This window comes from Hypanus sabinus, chromosome 28, assembly GCF_030144855.1.
Source record: "Hypanus sabinus isolate sHypSab1 chromosome 28, sHypSab1.hap1, whole genome shotgun sequence".
Classification (NCBI taxonomy): domain Eukaryota; kingdom Metazoa; phylum Chordata; class Chondrichthyes; order Myliobatiformes; family Dasyatidae; genus Hypanus; species Hypanus sabinus.
In genome coordinates this window covers 39,214,139-39,233,798 of record NC_082733.1, presented here as the reverse complement: position 1 = coordinate 39,233,798, position 19,660 = coordinate 39,214,139, and the positions used below count along the sequence as shown (strand labels likewise).

General features: G+C 38.6%; 1 protein-coding gene across 2 annotated transcripts in view; it reads left to right on the top strand.

The window, feature by feature from the left end:
- Positions 1–19,660, top strand: part of map2k5 (mitogen-activated protein kinase kinase 5) — a 318,051-nt gene that overhangs the window by 191,629 nt on the left and 106,762 nt on the right. For both annotated transcript variants that reach the window (XM_059953007.1, XM_059953006.1), the window contains exons 13-15: positions 2,090–2,138; positions 6,999–7,072; positions 11,345–11,395. In XM_059953007.1, coding sequence (XP_059808990.1) covers positions 2,090–2,138; positions 6,999–7,072; positions 11,345–11,395 — 174 coding nt within the window. The remainder of the gene's footprint in view (positions 1–2,089; positions 2,139–6,998; positions 7,073–11,344; positions 11,396–19,660) is intronic.

Here is a 19,660-nt window from a genome sequence, read left to right as displayed (position 1 = left end):
TAGAGTGGGTATATTTAAAGTGGAGGTTGATAAGTTTCACGATTAGTCGGCATCAAAAGTTATGGGAAGAAAGCAGGTGAACGGGATTAAGAGGGATGATAAACACCCTTGATGGAATGTTGAAGCAGATTTGCTGGGCTGAATGGCCTAATTCTGTTCATGTGTCTTATGGCTTTAATAAGGATCATTTTATTACCATAATGCATTGAAGTAGTACAAGGAACAACAATAACAGAATAGAAAGTTGTTATCCTGAACATTGTGATGATGCTATGTCAGCACCAAAATGTGCAATGACACTTGCAGGCTGACTCCAGTACATACATCTTCGAGTATGTTGGTAGTTAATGCAAATGATGCATTTCACTGTGTGTTTCGGTGAGCATGTGATAAAAAAAAATCTAAATATTAATGCAGAATAAAGTATTACAGTTACAGAGAAAGTGCAGTGCAGTGAGACAATAAAGTGCAAGGCCATAATGAGGTAGATTGTGAGGTCAAGAATCTAATGGACTGAGGAACTGTTCAATAATCTCATAAGAGTGAGATAGATGTTTGCCTTGAGCCTGACAGTATGTGCTTTCAGGCTTTTATATCTTCTACATGATGGGAGAGGAGAGGAGAGAAGAGAACATGTCTGGGGTGGGTGGGAGTGCAGACAGAGTCCATGGAGAGGAGGTTTGTTTCCATGTTGTGTTGAGGTGTGTCCTCAACTCTCCACAGTATCTCTGGCATTGCTGCTCTATTGATAGAGTGAATCTATCAGAAAGCAGTGTATATTTACCTTGATTTGCTAAGAGTGAAGGAATTTCCAACAGACATTTAAGAAATTAAAGCTTTTAGTTAGATGAACACGTAAATTTTCGTCAGCCATTTTTGACGTTTTCTTAAATGTAAAAGGAGAATAAATGGATATAGCTCCTTATAATATGTTTAAGATTAATTTTAGAAGAATGTGCTTTTTCAGCACACCTGAGATAAAATGTATGAAAAAACAAGTAAGATCTAGATGTTGCAGCTTCATCCATAGCATAAAAGGCCAAGCAGTATTCTGTACTGCCTCACTGGAATCTTGCCAGATCAAGCTTGCTTTAACCTACATCAAATAGACTTCACTTAACCCTTCCAGAATGTGTCACAACATTTGCTGTATTGGCTGTATAGAGTTGCTGTGTTTATTTGGTAGGGTCTGGCTCAATCAAAACACACTCAGCCATTGAGATCATTTAGATCTTTTCAGAGAGCAAATCTCTAATATTTCACAGCACCGACCTGGATATGATTACCGTAAATGACATTGCAACATTAACAGAGTAACACATCAACACCTTATTTCTGCTATACTATGCAAAGGAGAACAAAATGTGGATCTCAACTTGGCAATGTGTGGTGCAGCACTGTAGCATAGCAGTTATTTTAATGCTATAACACCAGCGGCCTGGGTTCAGTTATTGCTGCTGTATGTAAAGAGTTTATATGTTCTTCCCGTGACTGTGTGTGTTTCCTCTGGGTACTCTGGTTTTCTCCCACATTCTTATTCCAAAGACATACGTTGTAGTAGGTTAATTGGTCACATGGGTGGAATTGGGTGGTGTGGGCTTGTTGGGTCAAAAGGGCCTGATACTGTGCTGTATCTCTAAATTTAAAAATAAATATAAGTTCACTAAGTCAAAAATTCAGTCTGAAATTCTGGCTGTTTAAGAAACAGTAATTTATTTTTTAATGTATTTTTGTACATGGAACATCAAGGACTGAAGAAGTTCCTCCTGTACAAACCTTTCATTTGTTCACTTATTCTGGATTTAGGGAAGGTTATTTACAGGTTTGGACCTAGATTTACAACTGAAGCTAAGCAGTCTTCAATTTCCCAATTCTGATGACTGCCACAGGACATAAAGAGCATAAATAAACAAATGTACAGCCAGCATTGGTATATATTGTGATTATTTGGATTTCTGTTTATTTGGGTCTTCAGTCGTCATTTTAACCTGATGAAACTCTTGAGTATTTCCTGCAGTTACCGCAGGATTCTGTATCTTTAGGAATACATAGTCAATTTATAATGTTCTCTCCTTTCTTCATCTTCCAGGTTGTGAAAGGCCTTACCTACTTGTGGAGCCTAAAGATTTTGCATCGAGGTATGTAATGCCTTTTGTTAACACTTTAGTTATTCATTTCCAAAAAAGATAGGAGCAGAATTAGACCATTCAGCCCATCATATCTGTTCTGCCATTCCATCATGGCTGATTTATTTTTCCTTTCAACTCCATTCTACCCATACCCTCTGAACTTATCAACCTCCATTTTAAGTATATCCAATAACTTGACCTCCACAGCCATCTGTGGCAATGAATTTCACAAATTCACCACCCTCTGGCTAATGAAATTCATCCTCATCTCTGTTCTGAAGGGATATCCTTCTAAGCCCTCTGGATAAGTATAAAACTGGATTTTCAACTCTAATGTCAGCAATCTCAGATACTTTTGCTTGGAGTTACTGGATAACCAAATGCCCAGTTAAGCCAGTTTTTTTGCCACATGCTCAGCAATTTTAGTAGTGGAATTTTGATGTACAATAAATTAATGTTTTGATTTAAAATGTTAGGGTAATAAGTGGTGCCACTATCAGAGTTTCTACCTCAGTTCCAGTGAGCTAGGATTAGTCCTTACCTCTGGTGCTGTCCATGTGGACGCCACACATTTTCCATGTGACTATGTGGGTTTCCCTGGCTGCAACACACACAAAATGCTGGAGGAATCCACCAGGTCAGGCAGCATCCATGGAGGGAAATTAACAGTCAATATTTCAGGCCACAACCCTTCATCAGGACTGGAAGGGAAGAGGGCAGAAGCCAGAATATAAAGGTTAGTGGGAGTTGCTGGAGTACCTACCTTTGTGTCGTCTGCTGGCTGGCAGGTGACAGCTAGTGTGGGTGACATGAGGAAGGTAGTTGGCAAGGGGGATGGTGCGGATGAATGGGACTTATGTGAGAAGCTGGGAGGTGACAGGTAGAAGAAGTAAAGGTCTAAAGAAGGAAGGATCTGCAAGGAGAGGACAGTGGACCATAGAATAAAGGGAAAGAGATGGGGAGCCAGAGGGAGTGATGTCTTCCATGACTGCTCCAGTTTCCTCCATATTTTGAAGAACTAATTGCAGTTTGGTAAGTTGATGGCCATTGTAAACTACCCCAGATATGGAGGAGAGATGTTGGAAACATGGGGAGAACAAACTAGTCAGTGAGGATTATATAATCAAAGGGTCTGTTTCTGTACTATGTTACACTTCTGTATCCAGCCCCATGGGTCAGTCAGTTTATGAGTGTTACAGTTTATCCAAATACTACAAAACTTTACAGGGAATGCCAATGGACTATGACAGAAATCACAAACTATCCTAATCTTATCATTACCTGTCACATAGTGGTTAGGAATAAACAGAAATATATACCCATCCCAAGCCTCCTTTTGTTGTGCAGAGAAGTGTGCCAGGCTTCAGTAGCATTGTCTCTGTTCTGTGTTCTATGAGAAGCCTTTGATCTGAAATTTAACCCTTTTTCTCCTTCCACGAGTACAGCCAGGCCGAGAGATGTGTAAGTGACAGGCTACATTTATGCAGCACCACCGATGTAGAGCACAGAAATGAGTTGGATAAATAGGGAATTGAGAAATATGGACGAAATACAGGGAAATTGATCTGGGTTAAAAGATCATATTAAATGGCAGACAGTGCAAAGAGCCAAACAGCCAATTCTTGTGTATAACAAAGATTATTTACACTGAATACTTTCAAACAAACTTCATTCAGGGCAAAGTTTTAAGCATTCCAGTTAGTTTGGCAGAACAGGCAGAGAAGCAAAACTGTGATAATTCTAATGAAATTTGGAGCTATTTCTTTGAATTAGTTAGGGTGTCAAAGGTTATGGGAAGAAGGCAGAAGTATGGAGTTAAGAGGCATAATATATCAGTCATGATGGAACAGACTTGATGGGACGAATGACCTAATTTTGCTCCTGGGTTTTATGGTCTTAAATGGAATTTGTGTAGATAGGCAGAAACATTGCATGAACATGTTAATCCAAAGGACCCACCTCTGTGTTGTACAACTCTAAGACTCTTAAATACAGGCCTTATTTCAACCATCATTTTATATTTGAAGCCTATTAATTGAGACACTTAGGTAGAAATGAACTTCTCTCATTTATAAGATCACTCCCATTAATCGAAGACCATTAGTATTGATCTAATCCTCCACATCTCCATCAAATGGCGCCAGCTATAGTTACAAGCTTTCAAAATCACCGTTGTTTCATCCTTAGGTGATGAGTCTCTTAAAAACTTGCGTGTTTAAATCTCTTCCTCTTTTTGCTGTGTGTTGATAATTCATTATACTTGATTTATTTTCACACATTTAACTTAAAACTGAACATGGTCAGCATCAAATGAAAATTTAATTCCTTATTTAATATGAGGCAATGCCTTCTTGGTAGTATACAGCAGAGACGGTGAGATATTTCACTGATTTTCAGATTTCCAAAACTTTCACTTCAAAGGGCAGATCTAGTCCTTCTATTAAATTTATTTTTGAGATCTTTATTCTTTATGGGCAGATTGAGAATATTTACTACACTGGTGACGACAGCGCTTGGTGGAAGACACTCTCAGCTTTTGGTTTCAGAAAGCATATTTTCAGTCATTCTATTCTACTGAAATTTCCTTTAGTTTCTGATACAAGTGACTTAGATTTCAGGTTTTGTTTTAAATAACTTTTGCTGAGTTGACTGCAGAATTAATATGTTTTTTTGCAGTGAAGTAGTCATCACAACAACTATCAAACCAGTTACTGTCCTGTGAAATAATCTTGAAAGTTATAAATACAGAGGAAAAGAGGATTTAAAGGTTAACTTTATTGGTCACATGTACATTGAAACATAGAGTGAAATGTGTTCTTAGCATCAACATAGCATGCCCACAGCTTACTAACACTAACACATACATTTAGAATGTGGGAGGAAACCCATGCAAATACAGGGAGAACATACAAACAGCGGCAGAATTGAATCCCAATTGCTGGCACAGTAAAGTGTTACACTAACCGATTTGTAACCATGCTGCCTCTTGGTTGGCAATAATTGCTACTTAAGTTTAAAAGTGAAACGGCTTTGATGGCGTTTCTCAGACATCCAATTACATCAGTGGAGCAACAGTGTACCTCTGCAATGCTTTATCCTAATATTAACCACAGCAATGTAGAGAGGTACTGGCCGAAGCCCAAAGGGGCAAGAATTAGAATAAAGGTGGTGCATCTTGCAGGTGATTGTATGATTTTGGCAAAGGCCTTGGAAAATGGGTGCCATGGTGGCATAGCGGATAGACCAACCCTATTACAGCTTGGGGCCTCAGAGCTCAATTCTGGCACTGTCTGTAAGGAGTCTGTGCATTCTCTCAATGACCATGTGAGTTTCCTCCCACAGTAGTGGTTAGTAGGCCAGTTGGTCATTGTAAATGGACCTGTGATGAGGCTGGTGTTAAATAGGTGGGTTGCTGGGTGCCATGGCTTGTTTGGCTGGATGGACCTGTTCCACACTGTACTTCTAAATGAATAAATAAAATCACCTAATCCCCTGACCTATTATCCCAGAAAAGAAAATGACTAAAATTGTGTATGGTGAGATCTCATCAGTCAAAAGATCCACTAGTTTCTATATAAGATCCTTAATTCTGTCTGCTGTAATGTCAGTATTCAGAGACAAACAGACAGTAATAAGTGAAGATCTGGATAAAATAGCCAAAGAATTAAATCATATTACATAAATGCTAAGTGTATTATCTGTAACAGTTTATGTGCTCTGACACTGCTCTTGATGTTTACAGTTGCTGGAATTTCATCTTGCTCACTAGCCTTGCATTGTTGTTTGTTCGTACATTCCACTCATGCTTAGTACTTATACTCCCAACCAGACGTGCACCCTCAAAGTAAGATTGTTTATACTTTGGAAGCACAAAACACTGCATTGTGTGAAACATCTTATTCACTGGAGTATCGCAGGGTTGGAGGAAGGGAGAATTGGTAATTTAAAATTAAATCTAAGTAAACTATGGGTTAGTGAACTTACCTTATTTGCGCTTTGTTATCAGTAAACAAAGCTTAAAAATGTGTTTCCCGTAGCAGAATCCTTTAGAAAAATAATCAGCTATAAAGAGCTACCACTAGCTTGAGCATTCTTATTGTTTGATATCTTTATTGAAACGGCTACCACAAAAGGAGAATCAGCTTAAAGTTATCCCTCTGCCACATGTAAAAATGATAAATTAACATGCAGAGTTAAAATTGAAGCACTTGGGGTTAATGACGCTGTCTGATTAACTCAGTTGCCTCATCGAATTGAGCTGAGTTAAAGAGTTCAAGCCACTTACTGATGATAATATTAGTTGTACTCTTGGAAAAAAAGATGCAGTATTTTAATAATTGTTAATAAAGCTGTTTTTTTTTAAAAAGGGTCATTGGTTACTCCTGCTTCTAGAGCTCTGTTGAAAGTTCCTAGCTCAGAATTGACAGCTCCCTCCTGCATTATAATGTGGTTGAGCTGATGCCTTGCAGGAGAGAGATGCTGCCGAAACAGAGGTAAGGACCTCCAGCAGAGCTCGGTGATAATTTCATTATAAAAATGTACATTTTTTTAATGATGCAGGATTCATTTTTCTTGGTTACATCAACAAAGATATTAATTAATTGATTTTTTTTATTTTGCAAATAAATACTGAGTGGTTGTGTTGTAATGAGAATATTTGCTTATGTGAAAACCCTTTTCTTACACTTGTTATTCGGGAGCATTGTAAATATGTGCAGCAGGTGCAAAGCTTGTCGCTCTAATCTATATAGCTTTTGTGTTGCTTTCATCCTCGGCATTACTGAGTCATAGCTGTAATTACAGAATCATTAAATTCTGAGGTGCTTTTAAAAGAGATTGTTTCTGCCTCCTATTTTTGTCCCTCTGCAGATGTCAAACCCTCTAATATGTTGGTGAACACACGAGGACAGGTCAAGCTGTGCGATTTTGGAGTGAGCACACAGGTATGCTCAGGGGGACATCCTTATTCAAATCACCTGGCCACAAGTCAAAGAGATCCACAACAGAGGCACCCAGCTCAGGGAGAGACTTATTCACATTTAATCTCCGAGTGACTTTCCTTCATCAGAGTATGATTGTTCATTGTTTAATGACAGAAAAAAATGCTGATATTGTAATTACTATTTAAAAATAGAGCAGTTCATTGAAATGCGTATTTGATATGAAATGTTTGGCCAGACAATAGGAAGGGCAGAGCGCATGCCGTGTCTAGGGAACTGTGGAGGCCTGCAATAAAAATTAATGTGGAGATCAACAATAGTGGCGGGCATTTACAAGGCGATGCACAAAATTTAATTAATTTCCATTTTTGGCCCTTGAGACAGTTGTGGTGGTGACCTGTGAGCTTGCTTTGGTGTTGATTTGAATTGCGTTCGCCCTTTTTACTCAGTCAAAGATTTTGAAGAAATAGAAGGTCAGTGGTATATTAAAAGTTGTCAAAGTCTATTCTCCCCAGTGCATTTTATGTTCTCCATTTTGTCAATGTATAAGCAGACAGCTCGTGTCATGATAGTATGCTGGTCCCCTGTGACTGAAAATTTTGTTCAGACTGAGATGTTCAGAAAACTGACTTCGTTATAAGCGATATCCTAGCTATTGTAATGGGGGGGAAAGTTTTTTTTATATAACCACACTGAATTGAAGGTCATGGAATTATTTCTGCTTTCATGTATTCTGCCATTGATTTCAAAAATTCTGGAAAATGTACAACTTAATTTTGCAGTACTGGAAGATTGTGTTATTTTGCTACAGGGTGTAAAATCTAATTTATCGGAAGATTTTCTGTGAGTTTGGTAGGGATTCACTGCTTTTACTTGTCAAAGGCTACTGGCAAAGTACTTTGGGGCTCTAGTGATTTCCAGACCATTGTGAGAAATATTTAACAAAGCCTCCTGCTGTTGGATGGCTGTTATCTGATTCATTGGGTATTGATTTTGAAGGTGGATACAGAGGAAAATTGCTTATGACCCTCTTCAGTTACATTTCTCTGATTAGACTCAGATGAATGTCAAAAATGCTGGTCTGGAAATCATATTACACTGTAAAAGAAATGCCAAATGACCACTCAGTGATCATTACAATTGTAGGTCCCACTGGTATGATCTTCAGAAGCACCAAAAAAAAAGTTCTGTGCAAGACCAAGGTTAGCTCGATGTGCAGAGAATAAGAGCCTAAAAAGCAAACAGAAGATATTTTTGTGGCCAGGTAAAAGGGGGTTTCAGTATTAGAACATCTGAGATCTAGATGTTACCTGGTTACAGCACCTAAGTTACAAAGAAAGGTTGAACAAGTTAGGTCTTTATTCTTTGGAGTGTAGAAGGTTGAGGGGGGACTTGATAGAGGTATTTAAAATAATGAGGGGGATAGATTGAGTTGACGTGGATAGGCTTTTTCAATTGAGAGTAGGGGAGATTCAAACAAGAGGACATGAGTTGAGAGTTAGGGGGCAAAAGTTTAGGGGTAACACGAGGGGGAATTTCTTTACTCAGAGAGTGGTAGCTGTGTGGAACGAGCTTCCAGTAGAAGTGGTAGAGGCAGATTCTGTATTGTCATTTAAAGTAAAATTGGATTGGTATATGGACAGGAAAGGAATGGAGGGTTAAGGGCTGAGTGCAGGCCAGTGGGACTCGGTGAGAGTAAGCGTTGGCACGGACTGGAAGAACTGAGATGGCCTGTTTCTATGCTGTAATTGTTATATGGTTATAGATGGTGAGGGGCTTTGTTCATCCAAGGCTGTTAGAGATTGAAAGAAAAAACCATCAGAGGATCAGGACCTGATAGATGGAGGTGCATCTATTATAATGGGGAGCAGATAAATGGAGACTTTCTCGTCAAATAGGTGCTTGCTGGCACCATGCTGACTGTTTAAGGATTTTGACTGTTAGAGAATCTATGCAGATTCTGGACTGTGGCGATGGTGCCTGTTGAAGCTATTCAAGCATCCAGAGCAACAACAGATCATGGTAGGTAGTGATCAGGGCTAGTGCGGTGAATGACAGAGTGTTGAGGTGATAATAGAATATAAGTTTGAGATTTAATCTTAGAGGGATCCCACCCCAGTTCAGCACAATTAAAACCTCATTGTTCCAGGCAGTCAGTGGTCTAATGTCTCCAATGCAGTCTAATGTTTCCAAATTAAAAAGCATTTCACATGAATGGCATTGCATCGGTCACAATACGGCAAATGAGAAAGTAAATAATTGAGTTTCCAGATGTTTCCAAAACAGAAACAGTTATTGTCATATTTTACTCTGGAAATCGTTCACTTTCAATTGTATGATATTGAACGAAACAGAATTTCATGATTGAAAATATGGGCTGCTGACAATACCTATTACATCAATATCTGAAGCTGAAGACATTTGGATAGGAAGATATTTTATAATGCTGGCTCCAAAATCTTTGTCGTGAGTAACCATTCTGCAACTCAGTGTCTCAAGTTATAAAACCCAGTAACTTCCATTCATATGGCCAAGGTTAAAAAAATCTTGATTTGCTCTAATATTGATGCCAGCAATTTCCTTAAGTGACTGAATGTGCTCATATATTCGTACTGCCATGAGACTGAGCATAACCTGCTTCCTGTTGTATCAGAGGTGGTAGGGATATTAGGTTCCTACGGCAAAATATCAAAAGTGAAAAATGCCAATACACCAAATACATTATTTTGGAGACTAAAACCCATTCCATTCCTGCACCTTTATCTCTGACTCCATTCATTTAGTTGGCTATTTAAGATAAAACTAAGGATAAGATAAAAATAACCTTTATTTGTCACACGGACACGGAAACATACGGTGAAATGCATTGTTTGCATCCAGTCAAATCAGCGAGGTTTGTGCTGGACAGCCCGCAAGTGTCGCCACTCTTCTGCCGGCAACATGACATGCCCACAACTCACTGAACCTAACCATATGTCTTTGGAATGTGAAAGGAAACCGGAGAACCCAGAGGACACCCGTGTGGAGAATGTACAGACTGGGATGGGAATTGAACCTCGATTGGTGATCATTAGCATTGTAAACCGCTATGTTAACGTGCCACCCATATTAATTATCACAATTACTGTACACTCCAAAGCCAAAGTTAACAGTTTTCCTGTGCAGCCTTGAATGATAGAGGGTAGTGTGATATAGTGGGGGGAGGGGGGTCGGTGGCGGGGATCACTTAATGAGTGCAATGCTCTTAGTTAAGTGGGACCTTGAGCGTTTGGCCCTGTAAGTAAGCTTTGAGAGCTTCAAAGAACTCACTCATGTTATAACTGTCAGCAAGTTTTTGAGCTTCCTGCAGTTTTTTTATATCTGATACTCTTTAACTTGTGGCCTTCTGCCTTTAGGTGCCTATAGAGCTCTTTCTTTAAAGAAATGGAGGCGCTCTTAATCCAAGAATTCTTTATGTTAGTAGTTAATTAACTCCTGAATCATCTTCACCCAATCAAACCAGTACATACTTTTCCTATGGAAAATCCGAAGTTACATGGGCCTGTTATGGTAGATTTCATAGATGCTGGATGGCTCCCGTTGGTTGACGGTGTGAAGTGTCCAAGGAGAGCTCATTTGCAATCAGCTGCTGATTTTTCTTGTGGCATTCGTAGAGTCAAAGAGAACTACAGCACAGAAGCAAACCCTTCAGCTCCCCTCCCCAATCCATGCCGAAAAGTGTTTCAGCTGTCTATAAAGAATTTGTACGTTCTTGCCATGACCATATGGGACTCAACCTTGCACCTTCTCCATTAGGATTGTGACCAGGAGAGGGGCCAGGTACCATCCTGCACAATGTTCAACTGATCTAAAACTCAGCTGTATAAAACTTATTTGCTTTCAGACCCTTATCCACGGTTTGTTGACAAAATAACAAGGAGCAACAAAATAAATTGTGCAGAAACTTTTGAAAGGCAAAAGGACACAAAGCAACAGCCTTGTTCAAAATATCATACACTTGCAATGTTGCACGTCTCAATCACATTGGTGGGAACAGGTTTACCAGAGGTGGGAGCCTGATAGTATCTGGTCAGAAGGAAATGGCCCTCAGGCTGTTTAACATTAATTCTGGACCCTATGACGTCCTGTGGCATTAGACCAAATGTTGGCAGGGTGGTTTCATAGCACCTTCCCTTAAGTGTGGCTGAGCTAAGTCACCCTATTTTAAACTTGATAATATTCCTCAGAATCATTGATAATTTCTATCTAAATCATCACTCTCCTTTTCTCTTGCAGCTGGTGAATTCGATAGCTAAAACCTACGTGGGAACAAATGCGTATATGGCGGTGAGTAAATCCGCCGATGTCAGTAGTTTTGCAGAATAGAGCCTTTCCCAGTAATGCCCATATAAATTGGACAATATTGTATTTCTTAAAGCAATCACAAAATACATTGTTTCAATTTATTTTCTAACTCTGTATGCTACTCTTAACAAGCAAAATTTAATAGTCATATATAAATGCTGGAAAGAAGTGCAATCAGCCCCTGATAAATACATAACTAATTTGCAGAGGCATGCTGTGTGGGCATCCAAATCTTGTGCTCACAGGTTGTGTATTTTTCTGGATTTAACTGTGTTTCTACAGATTTCACTGCCAGGAGACTGGAGCGTTGAAGATAATGCAGTTTTTATCTGTGAATGATCTGTCAGCTTCTTGTGCGCTTGCAACATTTTCAAATTTGCTGACCAGTGACCCAAGAAAGCAATAGAATAGAGAGATTAATAATAAACTATTTTTTAAAAAAGAATATACATTCTCTGCCACCATCCTTGTGTAGACTGTATAGGGATTGTGGTTGCTTTTCCAGATGTTTCGTTTTTATTTATGGTCTTGGAAAAAGACAACCATGCTGTTTTGAAATGTGGCTTTTTCCTGTATATTCAAATCAAAACCATACTATATTATCACTTGTCTTTCTATTATTTAGCATTTTGCATAATGTGTTACTCTTTCTGTTATCACAATTTTGTTTTCGAGTTCTCTCCCATTTACCAATATACTTTGTTGTGATGATAATTTCCATTTAAAATTTTCTATGCCAGCTGTTGGGTGTAATTGCATTGACTGGCCACAAAATGGCTACATGGGTATAGTTTATGAAGTCTTTTAAACAAGTACGTGTAAATTTACCTTTTTTGAATGATACATTTTGAAATCTGAATAATGCAATTCCCTGAATTAAAATTAAAGAAATAATACGTTTTCTGTTTTAAAAAAAATTCCCTCCCCTCTTCTTCTATTCTACACTTTGGCCTCTTTCCTCTTTCCTCTTCTCCCTGGTGATCCTCTTTCTTCTGTTCCTCCAATGGTCCACTCTCCTCTCCTATCAGATTGCCTTCTCTCCAGCCCTTTACCTTTCCCTCCAGCCTGTTTCACTTATCACCTTCTAGCTATCTTCCTTCCCCTCTACCCACCTTTTTATTCCGGCATCTTCCCCCTTCCTTTTCAGTCCTGATGAAGCATCTCAGCCTGAAATATCGACTTTTTGTTCATTTCCATGAATGTTGCCTGACCTGCTGAGCTCCTCCAGCATTTTGTGTGCTTTGCTTTGGATTTCCAACATCTCCAAAATCTCTTGAGTTTATGCAAGGTAGATGTTTGAGGCTATAGGTCCCTTTGAAAATGCAAGGGCATGTGTATGTTGCAAGTGCTTTCAATTTTTTAAATAATTTGACAGTCTGTTTATTTTACCCTGTGCTTTAACGAAGTATTCTCATACTTGCCTCTTTTTATGAATTAATATTTTAGTCTCTTGCTTCATCCAAATAATTCTGCATTCTGCATGGTTAAACATGCAATGTGCAATTTAATATGGGAACCTTCAGACAGACTGATTGGAGTATGTTAAGAGCCATGTGATCTTCCTGTTCTATTTTTCTAAGCATCTCTGGCTCTTTTCCATTGCTCAGCATATTTATCCAGACCCAAGGAGCTTTATAAAACCATAAGACATAGGAATAGAATTGAGCCATTTGGCCTATTAATTCTGCTCTACCTTTCAATGATGGTTGATCTATTTTCCCTTTCAATCCCATTCTCCTGCCTTCTCCCTGTAACCTTTGATGTCCTTAATAATCAAAACTCCTATCAACCTTCACTTTACAGGTATCCCTCGCTTTACGAATGTTCACTGTACGCCACTTCACTTTAACAAAAGACCTACATTAGTAATCTGTTTTCACATTACAAAGAGGATTTTCGCTTTTACAATAAAATTTCCCATATGTTAATGGTTCTTCACTTTACGCCATTTTGGCTGAAGAAAGGTTTCATAGGAACGCTTTACCTTTGTGGGGGGGGGGGCACCTGTAGTTATACCCAATGACTTGGCCTCCACAGCCATCTCTGGCAATGAATTCCAGATTCACCACCCTCTGGCTAAAGAAATCCCCCCCGTATCTCTGTTGAAAATGGACATCCCTCTATTCTGAGGCTATGTACTCTGGTCCTAGATTTCCCCACTATTGGAAGCGTTCTGCCTATATCCACTCTGTCTTGGCCTTTCAATATTCAATAGGTCTCAGTGAGATTCCATCCACCACCCCTCTAAACACCAGAAAGTACAGGCAGAGAACCATCACTTTTCATATGTTAACCCTTTAATTCCCAGGATCATTCTTGTAAACCTACTCTGGACCCTCTCCTCTTATAGCAGCACATCCTTACTCAGATATGCGGCCCAAAAGTGTCCACAATAATCCAAGTGTGGTTTGACCAATGCCTTATAAAGTGTCAGCATTACATCTTGCTTTAATATTTACAGTATTTACCGGAAGATTTCAATATACAGTCTCCAGACTGTATTGACTTCTCTCAGCAGGGGTACAGCGATTGACCCTTGCATACAGAATGGAAAATCCATTATACCTTCTTGATCATGATTTCGAGTTGCTGTCCATTTGGAAAATAAACTTCAAATCACACTTGTCACATCTCCCCACAATTAAATTGCTGTTTGTGCAGGTGTAAATATTTGCTGTTTAGATATTTGGGTATTTCAGAGTGAGCATTGCACTTGGATCTAAGACTGTGATAACATTTGAAATTAAAAAATCAAGTTTTCTTTTGCCCTCTGTATGTGTGGGGGTGGTGGGAACAAATTTATTCAGCTAGAAATTTGACAAAAATCTGGTGGTCAACAGTAGTGTAGCAGTTAGTGCAACCTCAGTGGTAAGATCAGGGTCCCTGTAAAGGGTTTGTATGTTCTCCCCATTACTCCATGGGGTCCTTTTGGATGCACTGATTTCCTCACACATTCCAAAGATGTACAAATAGGGTCAATAAGTTGTGGGTGTGCTATATTGGCACCAGAAGCACTTATATTGACACTTGCTGGTAGCCCACAACCCATCACCAACACAACCGATACATTTCACTGTATGTTTTGATGTGCATGTGACAAATAAAGTTCGTCTAATAACACAATCTGAAGACAATACTATACCTCAGCACTATCCAGAGAATAATGTTACAGCACTACATTAGTAGATTAACCTACCCCAAGTATACAGTGCTTATAAAAGGTATTCATTCCCCCCCCCCTTGAAAGTTTCATGTTTTATTGTTTTACAACATTGAAGCACAGTGGATTTAATTTGGCTTTTTTGACACTGATCAACAGAAAAAAAGACTCATGTTAAAGTGCAAACAGATTTCAACAAAGTGATCTAAATTAATTACAAGTATAAAACACAAAATAGTTGATTGCATAATTATTCACCCCCTTTAATATGACACACCAAATTATCACTGGTGCAGTCAGATGGCTTTGGAAGTCACATAATTAGTTAAACGGAGATCACCATGTGCAGTCAAGGTGTTTCAATTGATTGTAGTAAAAATACACCTTTATCTGGAAGTCCAACTGCTGGTGAGTCCGTATACTGGCAAAAACTACACCATGAAGACAAAAGAATATTCCCAGCAATTCCACAAAAAGGTTATTGAAAAACAGAAGTCAGGAGATGGATACAAGAAAATTTCCAAGACACTGAATATTCCTTGGAGTTCAGTTAAGTCAATCGGTTAAGAATATGGCACAGCTGTAAATCTACCTAGAACAGGCTATCCTCAAAAACTGAGTGACCGTGCAAGAAGTGAGGGAGGCCACCAGGAAACCTATGACAGCTCTGAAAGAGTTACAAGCTTCAGTGGCTGAGATAGGAGAGACTGCGCATACAACTGTTGCCTGGCTGCTTCACCAGTAGCAGCTTTATGGGAGAATGGCAAAGAGAAAGCCACTGTTGAAAAAACTCTCATGAAATCTCAGCTTGAGTTTATTTGAAGGCATGTGGGAGACTCTGAAGTCAGCTGGAAGAAGGTTCGATGATCTGATGAAAGCAAAATTAAGCTTTTTTGACCAATAGACTAAACACTATGTTTGGCATAAGCCAAACACTGTATGTCATCAAAAATACATTATGCCTATTGTTAAGCATGGTGGTAGTTGCATCATACTGTGGGGATGCTTCAGAGAAGTATTCCTTGGAGGGCTTGTGAAGGTAGAGAGTGAAATGAATGCAGCAAAATACAGGGAGGTCCTGGAGGAAAACCTGATGCAGTCTGTAAGAGAACTGCAGCTTGGGAGAAGATTTGTTTTCCAGCAAGACAATGACCCCAAACATAAAGCCAAAGCTACACAGGAATGGTTTAACAACAACTAAGTTAATATCCTGGAGTGGCCAAGTCAGAATCCTAACATCAATCCAATTGAGAATTTGTGGCTGGACTTGAAAAAGGCTACTCACTCACAATCCCCATGCAATCTGACAGAGCTTGAGCAGTTTTGTAAAGAAGAATGGGGAAAAATTGCAGTGTCCAAAAGTGGAAAGCTGATAGAGACCTATCCACACAGACTCGTGGCTGCAATTGCTGCCAAAGGTGCAGCTACTAAATATTGACTTGAAGGGAGTGAATACTTATGCAATCAGTTATTTTGTGTTCTATGTTTGTAATTAATTTAGATCACTTTGTAGCGATATACTGTACTTTCACTTTGACATGGAAGAGTCTTTTTCTGTTGATCAGTGCAAAAAAATAGCCAAATTACATCTACTGTGATTAACATGAAAACTTCCAGTGTTGGTGAATATTTTTTATAGGCACTGTATTTGATAGGACCAAATCTTTCAGAATGTTTAATTAGTTTTAAGGCCTAAGTGTTGCACACAGGCATATATTTATTAAGTGATAAGTTTTCTGTCACTGCTCATTTGTGCAAGTACCAAGAATAGACTTTCTAACAATCTAATCCTAATATTGTTTATTAAAGGAAAAAAGCACAGCTGGGCAAGTCTGTAAAGCTTACTTCAAACACATAAGTCTCTTTTTGTACATTGGCTTTTGCAGCAATGTCTTAATTGGATGGAATTTATTTTGTGCTTTGTGTGAAGAATAGCTCATGACAATCCAGCTTAAAGGTACCTTTGCTCATTAATCAAATTGCACACATTTTCTTTGTCAAATAGTGGTGTATCAAACAAGTTAAACTTCTGCTTATTTAATATTATTATGTCCAAAAATCTTACTGTATTTTAATCAAAGATGATTTTGATGGATATGTGACAAATGAAGTTAATCTTTATAAATGGAAAGTCTGGCTGTTATTGCCCATTCCCAAATGCCCTTGAAGATGGTGGTAAGCCACCAGCTCGAATCATTCTTCAGAACATGAGTATTAGGGCTGCTAATCCTTATATTTTGAGTAATGACCTGATCTTATTGCTATCTGCAGGTTTTTGCCTACTCTCTATTACCCTTGTAATGTCCTACACACCAAAATTTGAGAGTCTGGGTTTTCTGTGTGATTCAACCTCATCTGCTTTCTGGGATAGAGTATTCCAAATTTCTATAACTCTGAGAGTGCATTCACTCATTTTTGTCAGATTTCAGATTTGTGATTCATTTGTTTATCACATGTACATGGAAATATACAGTAAATTGCATTGTTTGTGTCAACAGCCAACACAACCTGCAGATGTGCTCAGGGCAGCCTCTAAGTGTTGCCACACATTCTGGTGCCAGCATAGCATGCCCATGTTGATCTGGAAGGATTTAATAAGAATGTGGAGGGAATAATAATGGGATTCATATGATTGGGTGTTCGATGGTCAGTGCAGACTTGCTGGGCTGAAGAACCTGTTTCCATGCTGAATGACTATGATTTTTAAAGTAATTCATATTTAATTTGTCCTCTAATATAGCAACTTAATAATATTGTGTGCCTGAGCACCACATAAATGTAAAACCTCTGTAAGAAAAAACAGCAGGGGAACTGTGATCTGATCTGGATTAAAAATGAAGGGAGAATAGAATCAGCCAAATTTAGATTGGGTTTGAAGTAGGAAAGCACTCATTCCAACACAGAATAGCAATAGAATTACAACCTCTCTTCAAACATATGTTTCGCACAGGAAAATTGAAGGATAATTGAAGATGTTAGAAACCCTAAACTCTTCCATTTAACAATTGATTGCTGAGTGTTTTTGTAATACTTCCAAAGAACTTAAAATGTAGTTTTGCATTTATTGGGTTACCCTTTTGCCCTTCATTACTGTTGATTATAGCCAATTATCACTGTGTAATTGAATGGGAAAAACTGCTTTATTTAATCATATAACCTGAAGGTTAATGTAAATTAGGTTTTGAAGGTACTCTGTAGTAGGAGAATCTATAATTACAACTAGTTGCATATTTTCTCATCCTCCTTGTAAAACAGTAGATTTAATTTGATTTTTTTATCACTGCGCAGGCATCTTATTCTCTTACTTGGATATTTCTGACGCATTTTTATAAAACAATAACCATTCGCTGACCAGATTCTTACTTGGAAAAAGCAAATGAGTGCTTTTACAAAAATTGACAGAATGAGAGGGTGTGGAATCTATAGAAACAAAAATTTAGCCTTTCCCAATCAACCTATTATTTGTCAACGCTCAAAGATGATGTTTGATTTTAGCCCATCCCTGAGAAATTTGAGCCTTCTGGGGCTGATTTAAAGAGTTTTCCTCTACAACAAGTCAGACAAGTCATTAACAAATCATTGATTATTTTGAGCCTGACTTCAGAATCAGAATCAGGTTTAATGTCACTGACATATGTCGTGAAATTTGTTGTTTTGCAGCAAAGGTACAGTGCAACACATAAAAGAAGAAGCTGTTCTTAAAATATTGAGGGTGTGCCTTCAGGCTCCTGTACCTCCTCCAGAGTGGTAGGAATGAGAAGAGATCATGTTCTGGGTTGCAGATATCAGTCCACTTCTAATAATATGATTGAATGACCACAGTTTTGAAAAATAAGACAGTGCCTTGAAAAAGCATTCAGCCTCCACAACTATTTTCACATTTTACTGTCTCATTGTCTAAATTTAAAATATATTGAAGTAGGATTTTTAAGCTCATCTACAAAACATTCTGCATCACATCAAATCAAAAGAAAATTTCCAAAACCTGTCAACAATATACTAAAAATTAAAAACCAAAATTCTTAGGCTGAAAAAGTGTTCATCTCCTTTGTAATTACTACACTAACTTTCCTTAGGTGCTATATTTTACCTTACCCACTCACCCGATTTGTTGATGTAGAAAATTGGAGGATCGCCTGTTTTCAATCATTTCATAAGAATAAATACCCTCTCTCTATAATGTCCAACAGTATGGTAGATTTTCAGCAGACCAAAATAAAGACAAAAGACCATTCAAGACAACAAAGCATAAATCTGAGGAATGGTACAAGATCATCTCAAGGGCACTGAACATACCTTGGAGCTCAGTGCAGTCCGTTGTGAAAAAGTGGAAAAAATATGAAACCATACAGCACTGCCTAGATCAGGCAGTCCCTCTAAACTATGTTCTGGTAGAATGGCATTTGTAAGAGAGGCTACTGTCATACCAGGTCACTTCCAGTGAGCAGCAGAAGTCAGTAACAGGAATTGGAGATGAAGTTCATAGCTCCACAATCTCTAAGGTCTTGCACAAAGTGGGTATTTATAGAAAAACCCCTGGCTAAAAAAAAAGTATATCTTTGCCTTTAAGAACTTTGCAAAACACCACTTAGAAGATACTGTAAAGATGTGGAAGCAGTTATTGTGGTGAGATGAGATTAAAGTGGAACTCTTTGACCTCAACACTAAGCTATAGGTGTGACATAAACGTAATACTGCAGATCAGCAAGGGAACAGCATCCCTACTGTAAAGTACCGTGGAGGTGGTACCATGCTATGGATATGCTTTTCACCAGCAGGAGCTGAAAATCTGGTCAGGATTGGTGAAAGGATGAATGCTGCTATATACAAAGAGATCCTGGTTAAAAACCTGCTAGCCTCTGCCAGAAAGCTTAAACTGAGGAGGAAGTTCATCTTTCAGCAGGAGAATGGCCCAAAACTCACTGCTAGAGCAACCATAGAGTGGCTTCAAATGAAGAAAATTGATGTCCTTGAGTGGCCCAATCGGGGTCTTGACTTTAGCCCAAATGAGCATCTCTGGAAAGACTTCAGGATTGCTGTCCATCACTGTTCCCCAACTAACCTGGCGCAACTTGAGCAATCTTGCA